Source organism: Hemicordylus capensis, chromosome 6 (assembly GCF_027244095.1).
Source record: "Hemicordylus capensis ecotype Gifberg chromosome 6, rHemCap1.1.pri, whole genome shotgun sequence".
Taxonomy (NCBI): Eukaryota; Metazoa; Chordata; class Lepidosauria; order Squamata; family Cordylidae; genus Hemicordylus; species Hemicordylus capensis.
The window spans coordinates 100,626,383-100,648,936 of NC_069662.1; the positions used below are offsets into that span (position 1 = coordinate 100,626,383).

General features: G+C 41.0%; 1 protein-coding gene across 12 annotated transcripts in view; it reads right to left on the reverse strand.

Moving 5' to 3' along the window:
- DNAJC13 (DnaJ heat shock protein family (Hsp40) member C13) overlaps positions 1-22,554 on the reverse strand; it is a 98,411-nt gene that overhangs the window by 71,540 nt on the left and 4,317 nt on the right. For 7 of the 12 annotated variants that reach the window (XM_053262492.1, XM_053262486.1, XM_053262487.1 and 4 more), the window contains 13 exons: positions 20,107-20,182; positions 14,353-14,502; positions 10,214-10,255; positions 8,673-8,873; positions 7,861-8,067; positions 6,562-6,657; positions 6,193-6,284; positions 4,524-4,690; positions 4,087-4,166; positions 3,843-4,012; positions 1,926-2,025; positions 901-1,008; positions 386-541 (listed from right to left, as the gene is read on the reverse strand). In XM_053262492.1, the coding sequence (XP_053118467.1) occupies positions 386-541; positions 901-1,008; positions 1,926-2,025; positions 3,843-4,012; positions 4,087-4,166; positions 4,524-4,690; positions 6,193-6,284; positions 6,562-6,657; positions 7,861-8,067; positions 8,673-8,873; positions 10,214-10,255; positions 14,353-14,502; positions 20,107-20,182 (1,645 nt within the window). Of the gene's footprint in view, positions 1-385; positions 542-900; positions 1,009-1,925; positions 2,026-3,842; positions 4,013-4,086; positions 4,167-4,523; positions 4,691-6,192; positions 6,285-6,561; positions 6,658-7,860; positions 8,068-8,672; positions 8,874-10,213; positions 10,256-14,352; positions 14,503-16,183; positions 16,388-20,106; positions 20,183-22,554 lie in introns of those variants that run through there. The other 5 variants (XR_008309977.1, XM_053262485.1, XM_053262484.1 and 2 more) reach the window with 2 other exon arrangements.

Consider the following 22,554-nt stretch of genomic DNA (forward strand, 5'->3'; position numbering starts at 1 on the left):
TCTATAAGAGGAAGAATTAGCTATGCTAGACCAGGGAGAACAGACTCTTCAAGGATTGCATTTGACATTCTGGATTTCACTATTAAACATTTTAATAATGGGCATTCTATTATAGTACATACCAGTTCAATGGCTGGATTTGTTCCTTTGCATCATAGATCCACAGCTCTTAGGGCTCTAGTACAGGACATACTGAAAAATGTGGAAACACTGGCATGATCACATGCTATGTTGACTTATCTCTAGGGATTTTTAGTTTTTTGAATACCAATTTTCCTGCAAAGTCAACTTGTATAAGATATTGCTTCTGTCTAACAAACTTAGAAGAAGTTCAGTTAGGGACAAAGAGGAATGTTCTTTGCAATCATTTTAACACCATGCTCACCTGAAAGAGCTTAAACAGGGTTCTCCCATTAGATGCAACCATCTCTAGTAGCATATCAAACTGTTGCCCTTCAGTTGTCTCACTATATGGAGCACAGAGAGCAAAGGTAAGGAAGTCCAAAAGCGAACTAATAACTAGGGCACCCGTTCCATGTTCCTAGAATTAAAACACAATTTGAAAATTTCAGATACAGGAAATACATGTTTTCAAAGCCCTTGCAGAAAAATCTGTATGCCTCATGAACTACAGGATGTACCACTCTATTTCTAACTTTGATATCAAAAGATATAAAAGTCACTGCTTTCACTTCTCTAATGCAATTATTTGGATAATTTAATATTCAAAGGAGCCATGCGATGATTCAATGATAATCACAAGTCCACTAAAAACAGTGAATAGACAAAACTGAAGGTCCTCATAAACTTCTGGTTATTTAAGCGCACACTCTCCCACCAACCCCCAAAACATAGAATCATTTTGTATTTGAGTGACCTAAATATAATATAAAGACTTACCACATGGGAATTAAATTTCTCCAATAAGTTTTCCAGAAACTTCTTTGAAGAAAGAAGGGATGCTTTGTTTAGCTGTTCTTGCCTCAAGTCATAGTCATCATGCATAGGCTATGGATAAAGACAGCTTTTCATAAAAATTGTATTTCAAGTCCTCAAACAATCTTATGGAGCTTACACCAATGCTCCAAGACTATGACTGCATAAATGACAGCAGGAGATCCATGATAAGAGTAAAAGGTTTCAGGGTCATGGCAGGCTTTATTTGTTCCGAAAGAATGAAAATTGTGTTTACTTAGGATGTTACATGTCAAGTCAACATCTACAGTACAAATCAAATTATTTAATTTCTCCCTATCAAAATTAGATTTCTTGAGGTTTTAGTAAATCTCCACATGTTGAAAAAGCTGTCTACCTCCTCAAGTATAACTAAGGTATCGTTACATAGAACCAATGGACAATTCACATGGCTTTTGCTTCTTCATGCTCTCCCTGCTTCCACCCGCCAAGGAAAATGGTGCTGTCACAGGACTCTACTGCTTTATGGAGATTAGGAGAGCAAAAAGCTTTGCAGAACCAAGCCCAACATTCAAACTATGAATGGTGGCACAGCCTTCTGTATTGGGGAGGGTTCAACTGACAGTAAGGTATTTGTTAGATCAAACCAAAAAAAGTGTACTGCACTGCAGGATTCAGGTAAGCTACACAACTCCTTGGACAACAATTCTGCCTCTTCCTAAAGCCACTTCGTATAAAAACTACCACATGTAACTCATTGAAATCAATTAACTATCCTAAGTTTTAATAATGCTATTTAGTTTTTCCTCCAGCATAAGAATGTTAAACTCATTTTACAATTCACCTAGCTCTTCAGTCAGTTAATACAGCCATTCAAGATATATAAAATGCTAACAGCCCTCTCAGAGCCCATTAGCTCAGTAAGAGCATATTTTTTCATAGAAATTCCTAGCATTTCCAATTAAAAAGTTAAATATCCGTTTCTAGCATGCTTGAATTAAAATACTTACACACATGAGGGCACAGAGCATATCAATGGAAGCATGAGTTACTCCACCGTTGTTTCTTTTCAGAGCTTTCACTACCTTCACACCCAGGCGTTCTCGAAATCTTTCAAAAAGACATAGCAAAGTATTACACCAAGTACTTAAAATAGTAACTGACATCCAGATCAAGACTGTATGCACTGAAAAATGTTTTGTGCATTCCGTGTCAGAGGGGCAGTTTTCATGGATTCCCTCTTCTTTCTACACCTCTGTGCCTCCTAAAAATGTGTCCCCGGAGGACCTAGAACTCTCAAGGAGATATTTTTGGGAGGCACAGTGGGCTGCAGAGGGAAGGAGAAATCAGTGAAAATTACCCCTCTGCCTGTTGTGTGGGCAAAACATTTTTCAGCATGCAGATTAATGATCAGTTTAAAATGTTCAATTCCACCAGCGTTATACTGAACACATATGATGACAGCATGTTTCAGGAATAGTAAACTTGAACTTTATTCTAAGTAATGTTAATTCATTTCTTTCTAGTTGGATTTTAAGATTATTCATGAAAACTTAATTTCTGCTGGTTCTATTATCCACAGCTTACCAGGCCATGTAATTAAGAAGAAAAAGAATCACCAACCAGATTTTTTTTGGGGGGGGGCACAGGAAGAGAACAATGAGACTTTGTCCATTGTGAATAATGAATGAAGTGCAACTGAATGGCCAAATTGCAATGAAGGGCAAAGATTAAGCTGTACTAAGATTCTCACATTAACAGAGCAGCCAAGCGGCCTATGCAGCAGCATTTAAGCCACACAATCATATTTTAATTTGACATATAAAGCTGACCTCCAAGACATGGGTACAGTGGCCATTAGGATTCAAGCAACTGACTAAAGGCAAATATTCCCATCTGCTTTCCTATCCTTGTAGATACACAAAATCAGTTGTATGCATTCCTGTCCATCTTTATCATGAAAGCTTCACCCTAAGACCCTCATACTTGCTGATGCAGCTGCACTCAGGGATAGGATTCTAAACAGTATTCATCTTCCTGGAGTCACTGAGGCAGGAACCACTGCAGTACCCAATCAAGCTGCATTAGAAAGTTTAATCCTAAGGAAAATAAAAGTACTCTACTGTCTTTGCACTTAAGTATAGAGGATCATAGGATGCCTTCAGTTTTCAGTGCTAAGACTTCCAATGTTGTTTAACTAGGCCTTCCTACCTCTAATGATATAGTTCCAAGAGTCATCCATAAGCCTCTAACAGAAAGTGAATCAAAACATCTGACAGCTTTTTTCACAGCACTGCTTTTGCTGTAATGGAACAATCTAGTGCAGTTTGTATATATGGACCTCATTATCTGCTGAGGTTCCATTCCTGCACATTGCAATAGATGAGGCATTGAGTCTATGGGATCACAGACGTTAGGTTCCAAGACTCTACCACATTAGTGTGGTAACAGTGTTTTTTTTTTTAAAGGAAAACGGGCCAACAAAAGTGTCCTACTGTGCTCTGAGGGTCTCCTGGCATCCAGCAATGCCCCCTGAAAGTCGCATGAAGTCATGAATTTTTTCCTCTCTTTTTTGACCAAATGAGCCACAGAATGGCTCCTGTGGACGAACTGCTAGCTGGAAATGGCCTCCATGGTCATTTCTGGCCTTCTAGGAACTGCGGATGTGAGTTTTAATCCTTTCATATCCACGGACAAGGAGTTTGGGTATTTACACCCACGGATGTGTGAAACCGTGAATAGCAGTTCTGTGTATAACAAGGTTTGTCTATATAAAACACTGGAATTGTGTCATACAGATCAATTAAATACTGGAGATGCTAAAGCAATAGAATCTACTGCAAGAGACTCAGAAAATAAACAACCCATATAACTACCTGAGATTATTACAGATTGGCTACCATAAGGCTAATGTTAGAAGGACCTACTTTGGGAGCTGAGTGAAAGCAAGGAATCCAGCTTTGGATGCAACTAGTCTTCTGACAGCTTGAAACTGGCTTTCAAGCTCTGCATTAGATGCTGAAATGTCACCCTCTTGTGAGAGCAATGCTGTTATGGAGTTATTTATTAGCTTCTCTTTGTTTTCTGAGAACAGCCCCTGAAGAAGAGAGAGAAGAGGTTAATCTTTTCCTTAACAAAACACTGAAAGATTGAAGATTTTTCTCAACTTACGTCTTGTGTAACCGCATGCAGAACTCCACTATATGAAATGTTCGCGTTGAACCTAAAAACAGCATCTGCAAAATTGCCATCTGCAATGGGACAAGCACAAATAAAGAAAGTCAGATGGAGATTTTACAGGACATTCACATAAGCAATCTTTGCTTCATGGATTTAAATAAAAGAGCAGTCTATAAATAATTGTTACAAAAGAGCTCACAAAGCAGTTTGTAGAGAGGAAGATTTTCCCAGAAGGGCTTGAAGTCTCACTCTCACACAGTGCAGAAACCAGCAAAATTCACTGGGGAAGAACTAAACACATTGGGGTTGGATAGCGACAGTTACTCTCCCCTCTGCTAAATATAAGAGAGTCACCACTTTCTAAAAAGGTGCATATTTGGTTAATTAGCATATTCCAAAATGCTAAACCCCAAAAAGAGAAGACTTACTTGGAGGTGTTGCCAAGAACCTCAGATGAAGGCTTTCAACTTCCTCATCCACTGGCACACTTAAGAGACCCCACCGCTGGCCTTTGTCTGTTGGTGTCATTTTCACACAGACATCTCGATTGCCAGATGCTCTTACTCCATCCAGTAAACTGGCTAATAATGAATCCCTGGGGAAATAAGTGGTTAAAATATTTTTCCTACCAAATATTTGGAAGCTAAACTAAAGAACTGTCAGTTTTCCCAGCCAATAAAGCTCGATATGCTCTCCCGTGTGCACATACTGCACTTTGTGAGTTTTATATAGAGCAGTCATTTGTTGCTCTATACGAAGACAATTGCTGTTGATATTGGACATCAAATAGGATAGATTTGTTGATATGATGAAGACAAAATGTTTGATAGCAGAATGTTGCAACTTGATAGTGCTTCAGATTATAGTGTAATCCAATTGTTTAAGCACTTGTCTGGTCAACACTGGTGACCTGAAGTTTTTGTTGAGTCAAGTGACATCAGAGGGGGGTTAATTTTTTTTGAAATGGCATGCCTCTTGTGGGCAGAACTTGCTTCAGCAGCATTTGAAGTGCTGGTAATGTTCTTGGTGGCCAGCTCCTACTGATAGCTATCTTTCGCCCTCTGAAATGCACTAGGAAGAGACCCTGTATTACATCATAAGGTCCTAGCACATTCGAGAGAGAAAACTGCTGCAGGAAGGAGCTGGTCACTGGACACATCATCAGTGCTTCAAGCAATGCTGAAGCTGCTGTAGCTTGCAAAGGCACAGCAGGACAAAAAAGGCAATGCCTGCCCACTGCCCCTGGGAAGGGGGAAAAAAAATTAAGCCACCAATAAGGGTAAGCCCCTAAACAGGAAGGTCAACATTTTTCAGGGGGTAGGTTTCTGGGGCTTAATTACAAAGCTGCTGTAATCTGCATTATAGCATAGGAGGGGGTGGCATGAAGAAAAACAAAGTTAGCTTTCCTTAATATAGTATGACAGATAGGAGGTCTGATAAAGAGGTTGAAAGAAATGCATGATTTAATGACTAGCTTGTTATGAAGTAGTGGGGAAAGTAATACTTCAGAGACATTTTAATGAGAGGAATCAAGCTGACTGGTAGTTTAGTTCATTGCTTATCAGAATTAGTTCAAGCATTTCTGAAAAAGGCATACTAGCTAAGCAATATCTACTTACATTTTTTAAGTTTCTGCTTTTTCTTGATTGTTTACTTCAGTTCATTGCTTTGTTTTCATCATCATCATGATGAGAACAAAGTACAATACTGCTAGCTTCCTACTGGGGTAAATGCTATTGGATTCTGGCCTAACAGAAACTACTCTTTAGCAGACTATCTACTGTAGGGCAAACTTATTTTCAGAATCCTGTTTGAATCCTTTCTAGTTTCTGTAGGATCTGATGGCAAGTCTAGAGCTTACTGTATTCCCGCCACATAAGTTAGTTCCCCATATTAAGCTCCTTGCAAAATGAATCAAATGTGAGTACATGTGAGTAAATGAGTACACGTGAGTACACTTCCGTGAGTATGGAATAGTGGCCTGGTTAGTAGTCAAGGTAACCATAGCAGGTAATGTACTATATTGTTTGCCTAAGGTTACTATTCTTCAGTTGACATCCCAATAAAGCCATTGACAGTTCAAACATTTAAAAATACCTCTCTGTTGAAGAATATTTTCGGATTTGTCCCTTGATAAACTCTATGGTAAAAAGCTGTGGATTTTCAGAATCGCACACCAATGCAAATACCTTAAAAAAAAAAAGGTGTGTGTCAAATAGTCATAATTATTCTGTATATATTAAGATGCCACTGTTACAAGTTTAAACATTATACACAACATACTCTTGATTTTTCTCTAGATCCTGATGTTTGCTACCTAAACACTCAAATTTCATATATGGTCCAGTTTTAAAAGTCAGAATCCAAGCCTGAGCAAAAGTCTTAAAATAGCTTAAGTTACTTTATTCTGTAGTATACTGTAGTATTTTTTTCTGATTCAAACTTCTAAACAAGCTTACTCCTCACCTCTCCTAAGGGTTTCAGTGTTGCAATGTTGTATGTAGCTGGGTCACGTTCCACTAAGCAGGTCTCTGTAAGAGCCAATATCCTTTTCACTGGTTCCTTGAGAAGAAGAAGGCATTACTTTCTAATGTGAGCTATAGAAACCAAACAGATTTAACATTTGGGGCCAATTTCCCTCTTTAAAATAGTTACAGCTACAATATTGTTAAATCCTATTTCAAGTTGTTCATAGAAACTAGGTACAAAACTCAAGAAAGTTATTGACATTATCATTGTCAATGATAAAAAGTGTTTATCACATAAAGTTACTAGAAGTAATTTCCTAGGCAGTACTGCAATGGCTGCTACTAACCTACTGTATAATTTGGAAAGGAAGCTTAACTCTTTCCTTTATAGAGAAGAAAATGAATAACTTCAAGCAACCCTGTGTATGTTTATTCTGAAGACCAAATGAGTTGATAGGACTTGCTCTCTTATATGTACATTAGCAGGGCTGCACAACTTTGGCCCTCCTGTAGATGCTGGACTACAACTCCCATCAGCCCTGGTTAGCCACTGAGATTCAGAATGGGAGTCCAGTAACAGCTGCAGAGCTGAAGTTGTGCTGTCCTGTGTATAGGATTGCAGTCTTACTGTTGCATGTGGCGGAGGGGGGAGAAGAATATGAAAACTTACTTAGTATTGATTTTCTAAGTGTTAATACCCATGTACAGATATTCAATAAAATAGAATGCTATTACAATAGGTGCACCTCCATACTGTGGGGGCATTTCTGCTGCCCCCACTTGACTGATTTGAAAATGTTTACATTGAGATTCAAAGAACTGTACTAGTCCAGGACAACTTCCCCTCTTTTGACATCTGGTCCCCATGCTACATCACTGCCTGCTTGGAAAATTCTTCCAAACAGGAAGAATTTATTATAGAACATGGACCACTGCTGCTCAAGAAGCCACTATGGACTCCTGGACCTAGTTTCAATTCTTTGGATTCTGCCCATCTGTTGGTACACACTTTACCCCAAGTTCTCTGCTTAATGCAAAGTATGTCTCTGGTTTTCATGTGTAGTATTTTAGTACATCTTGTACATACATTTAATCCCTCTGCAAACCTTTCATTTTTCAGGGAATAGCAGTGTACATCTCTTCCTATAGAAACCATAAGGAGTATACAGTCACAAGAAAGAACATCTGAATTACTAAAAATGTGGGTAATCAGAACAGGAGCCAATGGAAACACATATACACTCAGAAGAGGGAGTTTCAAGAATGAAAGCAACACATTTCAGTGTTAAGATCTTACCTGATGTCTAGGAGATATCTTCTGAACCACAAACTCTGCTAAAGATGTAATAGATTCATCATTGCTGTATTTCCCGAAGCGGAGACTCAAATACTGTTCAAATTCTAATGGTTCTTTTCTTATCCTCAAAGAGATACCAACATAATTGCCAGCATGCTCTATTGCACTTTTGATTATTTCTTCCCTTTGCTCAGAAGCAAATAAATGCTGCAAATTTCAAGAGACTTCAATAAGTTCTTTGATATCAACATACTAAGAACACTGGCAACAAAGTTTAAAAATCCATAATCTTGAATACAATTGGATTTCTAAAACTGAATATAATGAACGATCTGCTAACGTTAACTAAATAAAAAAGATATTTTTAATCAGTTGTCTTCCAAACATCCTGAGGCCTGAGCAAAGAGTCAAATGCTTGGTTTAGACAAAATGCTAAACCATTATTAAAATATCATTACCAGCACGGGCCTATCAAACTGATATTCTGGCTTGTTCAAACACAACAAAACTTTAAACCACCAAGAGAAACTGCACATTTCTTCTCCACATTTGACGGATTGGGGGAACGGGACCAAAAATATATAAGAGCAATCACCAGGGAAATAATACACATCTAACTAAGCAATATTTAGTGATCATAGTTTGCATTTTATTAAAGAGCCCTTATATTTCCTAACTCAAATAATAAAAACCAATACTGAATGCTAGATAGCTTTGACCTTGCCAAGCCAACCAAAAAAGTCTATAAAATTCAAGGCAGTTAGATTCTAGAGATTCAGGCACAGGTGAAAGTGTTCTGCTGTAATACTCACTAGTCTACTAAATCCTCCATAAAGTATACAGAATCCTCCTGGATAGTCAGAGAGATCAACAAATCCTTCAATATTTCTGTAGTCATAAGAACACAGGACTTTATTAGTTGCAGGATCAATTTGGTCAAAGCCTCCAGGAGTCACTTCTAGAATGACAGGTTTTCTTGTATCACTCCAATGGTGCTTGTAACAGTTGTATCTCTGAACAGGAGGCAAAAGGTTCATTCAGTACCACACTACAGTAGAGCAGTTATTTAATATGAAAAGAGTAAGGTATTTTTAGACATTTATTCCATCACAGTTGGTCATATATTTTGAGTACTTTTTCAGTGCTTCAAAGCAAGAAATGTCTCAGCAGTTCTCGCATTTTGCTATGAGACAGAGAAAAATGTAACATAAACTGGCCCTAGAGAAAGCTCAAATATGTAGGAAGCAATCACATGGCCTGATGAGGAACCCACAAGGACAAACATGACTGCATGTACCTTAAGTGTGCACATACTAGAAAACTGGTGTCAACTAGTTTCCCAAAACATGTACAGGCTATAATATACTATATATGTGACAAACTGCACTAAGCTAAGATGAATCAATGAAAGCCTCCAATAGTTTAAGCACAATATTTGATTTCTGTGAAACAAGAGAGTGAAGGAACTGCAACAAACATTAAACAGAGCTACAATTTGTCTTTTGCTCCCCTTCTCATCACTCATGCAACTTCCAAACAAGCCAACTAAAATAAAACATATGAGAGAAATTAATCGTGCAATTTCAGTTAATATCCCTAGAAATATTGCAATGAAGAAAGTAAGGCATTTCCTGAACCCAAATCACAGCAGATATGCATATCTTTCAAAGATATTTTGAAAACTACACAATATTTTAATGTGCAAGTTAAAGATGCTACATTAAAGATGCTAAACAAGATTGTGTTCGCAAAATCTATGGATGACATTTGTGTTTTAAGTTTCATTTAGTGTACAGTTTGTCACAATCATATTCCATTTCTCTAGCAATGGTACCAAGAGCAGAAGGCTTCAAGTTCCCTCCCTGGCTTCTCCAAGATAGGGCTGAGAGAGATTCCTGCCTGAAACCTTCGAGTAGCCACTGTCAGCCTGAAGACAATACTGAGCTAGATAGACCAAGGGTCTGACTCAGTATATGGCAATTTCTTATGTCCCTATGACTTGTCAAGTCAAAGGCAGGAAAGAACGTAGTCTAATGTAATCTCCTACACTGTAGCAAGAGCCTCTATATTCAAAGCAGCTCTGGAAGATTAGACCAGCTTATCCTGTTCCACAAGAAAGAAGCAGGAGATAAAACAGAACACAGTATGCCTATAGGGAAGAGAATATAACTAGGAAACACACATGGCTCCAGTGAGATGCTACTTAGTATAGAGGGTGAAAGCACACATGCGACCTAATTTGACTGGGGAGATAGGATGCAAGAGTTTTTTTCCAACTCAACAACTGCAAGAGCATCCACAGAGAAATGAAACTTAAAACATAAAGAAGATTTTAAGAAGTTGAAACACTTACCCTTCCTGTGATTTTTCCTTCAGCAAAATCAGTTCTGAATCTCTGGGAAAAGAAAAGGAAAAGGAAAAAATCAGCAGTGATTATTTGCATTACAGTTATCTGTTGCATACTTCTTTGAGTTTAGAGAAACTACCTAGTTCAGATGTTAACAAACCACCTTTGCTCTTAAATGCCTGAACTGCAGCAAGCCTCAAAATTGCTGCCTCTCCATCTTTTTCCCTCACCTTCACACAAGGCAAAATAATTAGAAGCCTCTATTCATGGTTTACAAGAAATCAGTTTGCTATTTTGCCTGAAAGTGAACCTGCCGTTTGTTGCAAATAAAAGCTTCTAATCTCCTTTCCCTGCACACAAGGATGCAGAGAGAAGGGAGTGTGAGACCCCAAGGTTTAGCATGGCTCCACTGTTCCCTCTAAGGTGTGGGGCTGCACCCTATGCACAGCAGTCTAGCCCTCTACTCGGTTTTGTAGCAGCCACGCAGTCTCAACCTCTCTCCCTGCACTGCAATGGCTGCTTGCGTTCTGCCATGGAGCTTCTCTGTTTCTAGGGCTGTGCATGGAACCAGTTCGGCTGATTCTAAGGGCGGGGGTGGGGGTTGCTTTAAGGGACAGGGAAGGTGCGCCCTTACCTGTCAGCCCCCACCCCGCCGCTTTCCCCTCACTGGCACTCTCCAAAGAAAGCAGGTGTGCTGGGCTAGAGCATTCCTGCTTGCAGCCCTGATCAGGGTCACCCCACACGCATGTGTTGGCCATGAGTATGGCAACACGGATTGTGGCTGCAAGCAAGAATGCTGCAGCCCAGCACACAGTTTTAGAGAGCGCTAGGGGTGGGGTGGGGGTGACAGGTAGGCAGCACCGTTCCTTAAAGCAACCCCCCCTCTCGCTTCCCATGAATGTACAAATTAGTTTGCGCACATCCCTACTGGTTTCTGCCTCGTCAAGATCGCACCCATGCTATTGCTGTCGAGGCGGCAGTGCTGGGTGGCTGAGTGCAACTTCTCCCACTGCCACCTTTGTCTTTTCCTGCTCCTGCTTCTGCGTTGGCTGTTGCCACAGCCAGAGTGGGAAAATCAGCTCTCTTGTGCAAGTGAGAGAACCAATTCTCTCACTGGCCTTAGAAAGACCCTACTGAAAACGCCAATGGGTGCACATGTGCGCCCATTGCCGTTTCCAATAGGCTCTTGCTGCGGCCAGAGCGGGAGAATTGGTTCTCTCACTATATACAGGGCTAATATGGATAAATTTAGCTCATTGGGGCACAAGCTTTGAGGTCTGTGCCAAGGGCTTTTCAGTTAAGCACAAATATTTAAACTAGGTGATCCTCTTAACACTTATGAATTAGAGTTGTATCCCCTGCCAGTATTAGGAATTAGAGCTGGATGAGCTCTCTCCGGCTTGTGTCTCATTAACTTGCAAATGATCCGATTTCTTCTCCCCACCAATTGGGAAGAAATTGGATAATTTTTTTCAAACCAATGTAGGGTTTGAAAGATGTTAGCTCCCACCACCACCCCACCAACTTTCTCTACCACTTTTCCAACCACTCTTCCCCCAAAGCCTTGCCCTTTACTTTTTGGCAATTACAGTGGTGGTGGGAGGCAGTGGATGGAAGAGTTTCCTTTCTCCTCCCTTCCACCAGTGTGTAATGCACTAGGAATAAAGTAACAGAACAGGGAGTTTTTTCTCCTCGCTCCCTGTCCTGACATTCTGGTTCCTCACAGCAGATAGACTGGCATGGTGGCTGTCAGGAGTTGTCTTTTCAAGGGCTACTCTCGTATACTAAAGTCCTTGGAAGGACAACAGCCACCACTCGTGTGCTTCTCAGCTAACACATCCTTCCTCATGTGCCAACTATCTAACACATCGGGATAAGGGAAGCAGAAAAGCAGAAGAAAAAAGTTCCAGAGCACCACTACTTTACTCCTGGTGTGCAGTGTGCCAGGGAGAAAGGAAAGAGCCCATCTGCTCAATGCTGCTTCTCCCACCACTGTAGCGGTGAGTAAGAGGTATGTTTTAGAAAGGGAGCACTGCATTTTTTCTAAGCTTAAGCCTGAAAAAGAGGTTGGGAACTCTGGAAGCAGCCCTTCCTCTGTGATCTTTAAGACCCCAGTTTACTTCTGAGTGCAAGCAAGATTGGAGATTGTTGCTCTTCAAAATCTGAGCTTAAGTATGGTGTCCCTCAAGGCTCCATACTTTCTCCAATGCTTTTTAACATCTACATGAAACCACTGGGAGAGCTCATCAGGGGATTTGGAGCTGGGTGTTACCAGTATGCTGATGACACCCAGATCTACTTCTCCATGTCAACTTCTTCAGGAGTTGGCATATCCTCCCTAAATGCCTGCCTGGAAGCAGTAATGGGCTGGATGAGGGAGAATAAACTGAAGCTGAATCCAGATAAGACGGAGGTACTTATTGTGCGGGGTCGGAACTCTAGAGACGATTTTGATCTGCCTGTTCTAGATGGGGTCACACTTCCCCAAAAGGAACAGGTTCGCAGTCTGGGAGTACTACTGGATCAACGTCTCTCCTTGGTTTCTCAGGTTGAGGCGGTGGCCAGGGGTGCTTTTTATTAGCTTCGGCTGATATGCCAGCTGCATCCGTATCTCGAGATCAATGACCTCAAAACAGTGGTACATTTGTTGGTAACCTCCAGACTTGACTTCTGTAATGCGCTCGATGTGGGGCTGCCTTTGTACGTAGTCTGGAAACTTCAGTTGGTTCAGAATGCGTCAGCCAGGTTGGTCTCTGGGTCATCTCTGAGAAACCACATTACTCCTTTGTTGATGGAGTTACACTGGCTGCCAATAGTTTTCCGGGCAAAATACAAAGTGCTAGTTAAGCACTAAACGGCTTAGGCCTTGGGTATTTAAGAGAGCGTCTTCTTCGCTATGAGCCCCACCGCTCATTGTGGTCACTTGAGGAGGTCCGTCTCCAGTTGCCACCGACTTGTTTGGTGGCTACACAGAGACGGGCCTTCTCGGCTGCTGCCCCGGAATTGTGGAATGCGCTCCCTGCTGAGATACGATCCTCCCCATCTCTGGAAATTTTCAAAGAACACCTGAAAACACATCTCTTCAACCAGGCTTTCTCAGCTTTTTAAAACTTGTTTTTAAATTCTTCTGATTATTTAATTGTTGTTTTACGATGTTTTTAATTGTTAATTATTGTTTTTATGCTTTATTATTTTTGTTTTAATTATTAACTGATTTTAATGGTGTTTTAATGTAAACCGCCCTGAGCCTTTTGGAATGGCGGTATAAAAGTTTTAATAATAAATAATAAATAAATAAATAAGCAGGGCTGCATATAACACCCTTTGAGAAATTTCATCTATTAAAGACAATGGAATTCCTTTTAGTATTTTTATTTATTTTATTTATTTAACATATTTGTATACTACCCAAGACTTACGTCTCTGTGTAAAATTTCCCCACAGAATTTCTTGGATGTGCTCTCACACCTAAGCAGGAACCTTCCAGTTTGACCTGAAATGTTGAATCAAGTATAATATAGTGGCAAGTGTAACAGACAGGGTCTAAGGGGAAAAGCCTCTTTCACTACTTGAAAGTAAGTAATGGGAAACTTAAGAGCTTTAATTGAGGTAGTTCCCAGTATGGATCAGCAGTTCCTAGCAGAAATTCATATTTTCTCCACAACTGAAATATAGCATGTTAGTGTTATTATATAAATTGTCAAGTTATTGGTCATGAATGATTTGTCTTTAGCTGATTCGAAGTCACATTTAAAGCAGTACACTCTTGGCACCTACCAGATTACAAGTTTCTGGTGGTAGATCCCATTTAGATCCCACTCAGGAAGGCCCCACCTGAATGCATGTGCATGCACACTGCCTTGATACTGCCGCCCAGAACAAAACTCAATCTGCACACAGATTGGTGGGGTGGGGAATAAGAGGGAACACTGCACGGCTCATGCACATAACAAATGGTGCTAGTTACATCTGAACTGGAACATTGTCAGAGAAGTCTTAATTGCTATCCTGGAGACTATCAGTAATCAACTTTGTATAACTTTAGTACAATGCATAACACTCATCAGAAAAAGAATACTTCTCATTTTTAGTGCAATTAGCAATAAAGTGAGAGATAACAGTATTCAAAACCACCAGGTTCCTACCAGTGCTTCTGTAAGGAGTTCTGTTCTGTGTTCTGTAGAAAACTTGAGTGTCTCAGACTTTTTCCCACTCCCCTTACGAAATGTGAGACTGAATTCTGTTCCTTGTCCTCTTCCAACAGGGCTGATGCTACAGATGTCTCCATAAGGCCACTAAAACAAAGATCACTGAATCAGAATACTCCATTTTATCCCATAAAAACAAAAACATACTTCAACAAAACGAACTGCTAAAAAGAAGGTATAGAAAAGTTCCATATGAGACATTTCTTATAGATCTTGAACTCTGTTTGCTCATCGCCAAAAAAGTGAGGTTGCTAGCTTTAAATCACCCTTTGTTAGAAGACCAGATAGGAGAGCATTGCTGCCTTTGAAAATGGTGGTTCTACACCAAGACATTGGGAGAGGGAAACAGAATATGTGGTGTTCTTAAACAGGGCTAGCTATTAGCTGTGGGAGGAGGGGCTGTGAAAATGCTCCCCAGCAGATTCCTTCTACATAGATGGGCCCATTTAAGGTTCATGGAGGAATCTTTTATCTGCGACAGCAACAGCATTTGAAGATTTTTTGTTTTGCAGTAGAGTCCTAGCAGCTACCACTTGCCCCCCACACCATTCCACCGACATAGCACTGCTCCAAGACATGGGGAGCAGGGCTTGGGGGCAGGGAGGAAGCTGCCAGTGGAGAAATGCACCGAGTAGTCAATCTGAACAATTAATTCAAGATGGCAAAACAGCACTTGTCTACCACCAAAAGCCACAAACTTCAAACAATTCATATACAAAAAGGATATGAAAACAGGAGGTTTACACAAACCATTTTGCTATTTGATTCAACCTTGAATCAAATCACTCCAGAATGCATGGAGTTTACTCAAAACTACAATACTAGAAGCCCAGTTAGATTATATACCCAAAAGGAAGAAAGGTACCACTAACTCCAGGAGGATGCCGGCATAGCTAACTGGTAAAGTCAAGGAAGCCATAAAAGGGAATAAGACTTCCTCCTGAAATTGGAAGGCCTGTCCAAATGAAAAGAACAAAAAGGAACAAACTCTGGCAAAAGAAATGCAAGGTTTCTTCTGAGGAGTTTGAGTAACATTTAGCTAAAAGCATCCAGGGGAATAACAAAAACTTCTTTAAATACATCAGATGCAGGAAACCTGCCAGGGAAACAGTTGGACCATTAGACAATGAGGGAGTGAAAGGATTATTAAGGAGGATATGGAGGTTGCAGAGAAGCTAAATGAGTTCTTTGCGTCCATCTTCACGGCAGAGAATACTGATAATATCCCTGTTCCTGAACCAGACTTTTCGGGGATGGAGGCTAAAGAACTGAGTCAGATAGAAGTGACAAGAGATGATGTTCTAAACTGTCTGGAAAAAAATTGAAAACTGTCAAATCGTCAGGGCTGGATGGCATCCATTCAAGAGTCCTCAAAGAACTCAAATGTGAAACTGCCGACTTCCTTGCTAAAATATATAATTTACTAGCCAATTCGCACAGAGCATCTGTGCGCTCTTTGGGGACAGCTGTCCCCCCTCCCTCCTGCCCCACTCTCCCTCCCTACCCCTCCCTTCCTCCCAGCCCACTCTCTTGCCTACCCGCCCTCCCCCCCGCCACTGAGCACTTTACCTCACCAGGCGGCCAGCGGCCATTTTGGGCCGGATCTCACCGCCGCCACAGGCCCTCCTTAGCGGGCAGCCAAAAAGAGCCCCACCGCCACCATTCCTCCTCCCGGATGGCTAACAGGGAAGTCACGCCACCCATTTCCCTCCTGCCCCAGACTGCAACAGGCACCGGGGCTTCGCCCTGCCGCCCGTTTCCCACTCACCACTTTTCCAGTCTCTCCGCTGCTTCCCTGCCACTTTCTTGTCTCACAGGCTGTCCCGCCGCCACCTCCCGCAGCCAGGCCGGGCTTTGCTGCCGCCTCCTCCCCCTTACCTGGGACAGCCTGGCCTGGCCAGGCCAGGTCGTTCCGCTGCTGTGTCCCGGCAACCATCTGAGGCTGCCTCCTCAGGACATTTTGTGGCCTGCCACCACCATCCGCCCCCATCCCCCCCCCCCAAAAAAAACCTCTCGCCCAATGCCAGGAACTCTTGCGAGAGTTCTGCCACCAAATCCTGGGCACGCATGCCAGCTAAGAGAATTAAATATATAGATCCCTGCAATCGGGCTCTGTACTGGAGGACTGGAAAGGAGCAAATGTAACACCAATTTTCAAGAAGGGATCCAGGGGTAATCTGGGAAATTATATGCCGGTTAGCTTAATGTTTGTTCCAGGCAAATTAATGGAAAGCATCCTCAAGGATAAAATTGTAAAGCCCATAGAACAACAGGCCCTGCTAGGAGAGAACCAGCATGGCTTCTGCAAAGGTAAATCTTGCCTCATGAACCTTTTGGAGTTCTCTGAAAGTATCAACAAGTGTGTGGATCAAGGTGATCCAGTTGACATACTATACCTGGACTTCCAAAAAGCTTTCAAAGTTCCTCATCAAAGACTCCTGAGGAAACTTAGCAGTCACAGGATAAGGGGACAAGTACATGTATGGATTGCTAACTGATTGAAAGACAGGAAACGGAGGGTAGGTATAAATGGAGAGTATTCACAATGGAGGGAAGTAAGCAGTGGGGTCCCCCAGGGGTCTGTACTGGGACCAGTGCTTTTAAATTTATTCATAAATGATCTAGAAGTAGGGGTAAGCAGCGAGGTGGCCAAATTTGCAGATGATACCAAACTCTTTCAGATAGTGAAATCCAAAACGGATTGTGAGGAGCTCCAAAAGGATCTCTCCTGACTAGGCGACAAAATGGCAAATGCGCTTCAATGTTGGCAAGTGTAAAGTGATGCACATTGGGACAACCCCCCCCCCCAACTTCAAGTATACGCTGATGGGATCTGAGCTCTCGGTGACTGACCAGGAGAAATCCTGGGGTCATAGTGGACAGCTCGTTGAAAGAGTCGACTCAATGCACGGCAGCTGTGAAAAAGGCCAATTCCATGCTAGGGATCATTAGGAAGAAGATTGAAAATAAAACGGCTAATATTATAATGCACTTATACAAAACTATGGTGTGGCCACACCTGGAGTACTGTGTACAGTTCTGGTCACCACATCTAAAGAGGACATTGTAGAACTGGAAAAGGTGCAGAAGAGGGCAACCAAGATGATCAGGGGCCTAGAGCACCTTTCTTATGAGGCAAGGCTAGGACACCTGGGGCTTTTTAGTTTAGAAAAAAAGACAACTGAGGGGAGACATGAGAGAGGTCTATACAATCATGCATAGTGTGGAGAAAGTGGATAGAGAGAAATTCTTCTCCCTCTCACATAACACTAGAATCAGGGGTCATCCCATGAAATTATTGCCAGGAAATCTAGGACCAACAAACGGAAGTACTTTTTCACACAACACATAATCAACTTGTGGAATTCTCTGCCACGAGATGTGGTGACAGCCAACAACCTGCATGGCTTTAAGAGGGGTTTGGATAACTTCATGGAGGAGAGATCTATCGGCTACTAGTCGGAGAGCTATAGGCAACCTCCAGCATCAAAGGCAGCATGCCCCTCTGAGTACCAGTTGCAGAGGAGTAACAGCAGGAGAGAGGGCATGCCCTCAACCCCTGCCTGTAGGCTTCCAGAGGCATCTGGTGGGCCACTGTGTGAAACAGGATGCTGGACTAGATGGGCCTTGGGCCTGATCCAGCAGGGCTGTTCTTATGATCGGCCAGACATGGAGTTCATTACAGCAATCAGCAAGAAATATTACACACAGACACAGCTGAGCTGCCACAACACCTTTTCACAAACAGACCAAACCACAACTCAAGGCAGGCAGGCACCCAAGCACCACCTTTGTCAATCTGAGATTCAGCAAAACCAGATAGTTATAGTGGTAATAGGTAGTACAGTATTATAATCAGTGTTGAGAAAAAGAAAGCCACAAAATCCTAACCTTCCTTGATTCCTTCCTCCTCTCCTGATGTAAAGGCTCTCTCTGCCTCCCAGTCCCTTTGAAAACATTTTAAATTCCCTCCATTTTTGTTCCCTCTTTGTCAATCTGAGATCCAGCAAAACAGTTATAGCAGCAATAGGTAGGACAATATGTACTCGGTACTGAGAAAAGAAAACCACAAAATCAAAGCCTGCCTTCCTCGTTCCTTCTTCCTGTCATGATGAATTCTCTTCTTCATAAGGGCTCACTCTCTCTGCCTCCTAGTCCCTTTGAATATATTTTGAAATTTCCTCCAGATGTGTTCCCCCCTCCCCCCAGCCTATGGGGGCACATTTGCCCATGCCAACACTATTTGAATGACAACAAACCAACCAAGGAGGAAGAAGATCTCAAGCCAATTGGAAGCCAGTGCCAGAAAACCATTCAGCAAGGGGGAGAAGCCTGCTAAAAAGGCTGATTGAATCACACAAATCAATTCACGTTGAATCAAAGCTGATCTCAGATCAGCTCCTTCATTTAAGGGGTGATATGATTTGCTGTCAAATCTGCAAATCGCCCCCGATTCAACATAAAGTGATTCATGCATGAATTGAATTGCACATCCCTAATAAAGACCATCTAGAACTCTCTGACTTATTTCCAATGCAATCCTCAAAAACCATACTTACAGAAAAAACACTGAACAGAAAGGGTAACCATATGTTGGGCTTTGTTAATATCCACATTAGCTCACAAGGTCCACCAAGTTACAATTTTACAGGAGTAAAGTTATACTGCAGAAGATATTCAGGCATGTGTTCTGCCTGTGAACAGGGAACATGCATATTGAAAATCCGAAGGGAACTCAGCAATTACAAACAGACTTGCATATTAATTATTTCCACTCACACTGAGTGATGTCTAATGTAAATGTGTTGTGGTGGCGTGGCCTGGTCGCCAAAGTCTTCTAGTGTCAATGGCTGCCGTGCATATGTGTGTATTGTATTACACACAGACAAAATATAATGTTAATGTGATAGTTATAAGTCAAGGGATAGGAAACCCAGGACAGAGTGATAGATTTTTAAAAGTTTAAGATTTTACAATCCACAACCTTTTTATATTTATGCATGTTGAAGCTTTGAACTGCAGCAGCCCTAAATACATCATACTGAGCATCTGTTCTGTACTCAGTCACTAAAGCAAGTTATCAGAAATAATGAAGATCACATATCTGAGGGCTGTATGTTATTAAGTTTGTGGTCCTTCAGATTTATCTTCCCTCATTGCCAAGCAACCTGGTGACAGACAAGGAAGTGGAAGAACTGCCCTAGGTAACCTGACATAAATCTGAAAGGTTACATAAAGGGAGAGTAAATATAACCTGCAGATGTGCAAGGAGATGACACAAAGTTTAGAACTAAATGTAAAATTGCTGTTTAAGTGCATCAGTAGCATGAGCTACATATAATTTACTCACACAAGGAGAAAAAACCTCCTGTATTCTACAATAATATATATCGCTCCCTATTTAAAATTAAAATTAGATTAAAATCCACATTTTGCTCATAAATGTGCACTGAAGGGGTGGAAAATCACTTTTTTATTATTCAGGTCAAGTTACTTATATTTCTACAGCATAACTAAACTGGATATATAACATACATTAGCCATATTATTAGTTTTTCTTTGTTAATTCATAAAATCGAGACTAATCCTCTGCTCAGGCTTTCCCAACAGGGATTCATTAGTACAAGTCAACCTATTTTCACTTGGGAGAAAATTTAATATATTCCAAGAAAGCCATTTCTTTGCTATTACCTGATTTGTAACTTCAAGCGTATTAGGATTATAAGTTGTGATGGCATGAGTTCCAACTGAGAAGACTCGTTTATACCTAAAAACATATCAACAAGAAGCAAGGATTTAGTTTAAGTGCTCCTCAAAACCTAGTAGTGGGTATAAGAGCCATCTGAACAAGACAGTTCATTATTCCTTTATGGTACTATATGCAACCAGCACTTCTGTTTTCATTATAAGTTCGGAGACATGATAATTTGTTTCCATGGAGAACATTGATCAGGCATAACAATACAGCTTCAGGATTCCTCAGAACAGAATATTGTATGTTTTCCAAGTCACTGTGACAACAGACAATTTGAAAAATGTTTGAAATGGAAGTTGCTATAAACATTCAGGATGCCTGAAAAAGGGGGAGAGGAAATAAGTGCTGAAGCATTCAAATAGAGGTATATGAGGGCATATAGCACGGTACTCATAGGTTTCATTTTAATGCAATATCTGGTGGAAAATTTCTCAGTCATTAATAACAATCTGTAAAGAAATGTTACAGAATACTGAACATGTGAGCCTAGAACATGTGAGAACATACCCCGCCCCCCATCCCCAAACAAGGTCAACAAGAACCAAGTTCAAAAAGGCTTATATGTACTTAGATTTTATTCTTTTACTGTGCTTAATCAACATAATGCTTAACAAACACTATGCTTAAACATATTAAGCACTGTGTAAGTTTTGATTCAGCAGTCCTTGTTCAATTTATATAAACATTTATACATAGATTTAAATTAGATGTTATATATTTAACATGTAATTCTCATATAGCAATTGCCCTCAAATGTGCTTTGGAGAGAATACTGCTGCCTAACAATTTTGTTTTTAAGTGGAGCTCAGCGTCTACTGTTATTACTGCATACTTTTGGATTTTTTTAAATGAGTGTCATCTGCTTTGAGCTGCCTCATCAGTTGCAAAAGCGCATACAAAAGCGTCAAATAGGGTAGCATCCAGACTAAAATGTGCATGAGCAGAATGCTTCCACAGTGTAGAGGTGAGGGTAATTTTCACCAATCCCCCCTCCCCCAACACACACACACACACACACACACACACACACACACAGCTGTGGGACCTTCAGAGACACTTTTGGCAGGCACAGAGGGCTACAGAGAGATAAGGCAAAAATCATTTCCCTCCAGTGCACGAATGGAGGCATTCTACTAGCCCATGTCATACTTTGAATGTTACCCATAATCTTTAGGCATATGGGCTTCCTGGACATCTGCCTATCTAGAGTGAAGCAAACGATTTCTTATGATTACACAGAACTACTATTCATCAGATTTACCCCTAGGAGATCCTGAACATAACTAAATGAGTTAATCATGTTATGTCAATATGTTTGATAACCTAGATTTTTTAGCAACTGAAAAAGGTTTTGACAGAATGGAGCATTCATAGTACTTTTTCTGAATTTAGCTTTGGGAAATTCTTCACTAAACAGAGAAAACGTTATAGCCCACTGTTTGAATCAAATTACATAGAGGAAAGAGACAGGGAGGCTCCGTTTCTGCCCTCCTGTCATCTTTTTGAACCCATAGGAACAATGTGAACAAATAAGAACATCTTTCTGAACAAATAGGAACATCTGAAGAACTGAAGTGGAATAGAATGAAAGATCATGATTTTTAATTTTAATTTATCTTCTACACTTACAACAATATATAACACTGTTCCATCAATAGTAGTAGTTTTCAAAATACTCTATTTTGGCAATCTGGCTAAAATAATACAATGGGCAGTACCCAGATTAGTGATGCTATCATAATGCAAGAGTACACATGACCCTTAGCATTTTGTGCTGCTCTACAATTGCTAGCTGAAGAACTTCTTCTGGACATATACAACACTGTAGGAGAGGTAATGCAACATGTGCAAGAGTTAGCATGACAGCTAGTGCCCCATTTTTCACAAAAACTAACCTGGAATAGAGGTTACTTTCTTCACACCAATACCCTTTCACTCTATCCATACTCAAGCACTACCCTAGTCTGGATGCAGCTCAGTATGGAAATAATCAGTTTGAATGTATCCCACACATAACAGCAGAAGACGTATGCCTTCAGTCCCAACTAGACATGATGTTCATTATGTTATTAGGCTGTATGTGTGCAGTTTTCAACTGTAACAATAGGTTCCCCAATCTAAAATGTAGTGCAGGAAAACAGTTACAGTCTCCCTACTTATAAGCTGTTATTCCAATCTGGATTGGGGCACCTTGCACTAGGGATGTGCATGGAACTGGGGGGAGGGAAAAACTTTAAGGGCGAGGAAAGGTGCACTTACCCCTCCCCCACCCGACGGGTTTCCCCTGCTCAGTCTCCTCAAAGTCTGTCAGATCGGCAACATACCTCCCTGCTGCCCCATTGCCCTCTTTACCAGAAGTACTCAACACGCCTGTGCTCGTCGGG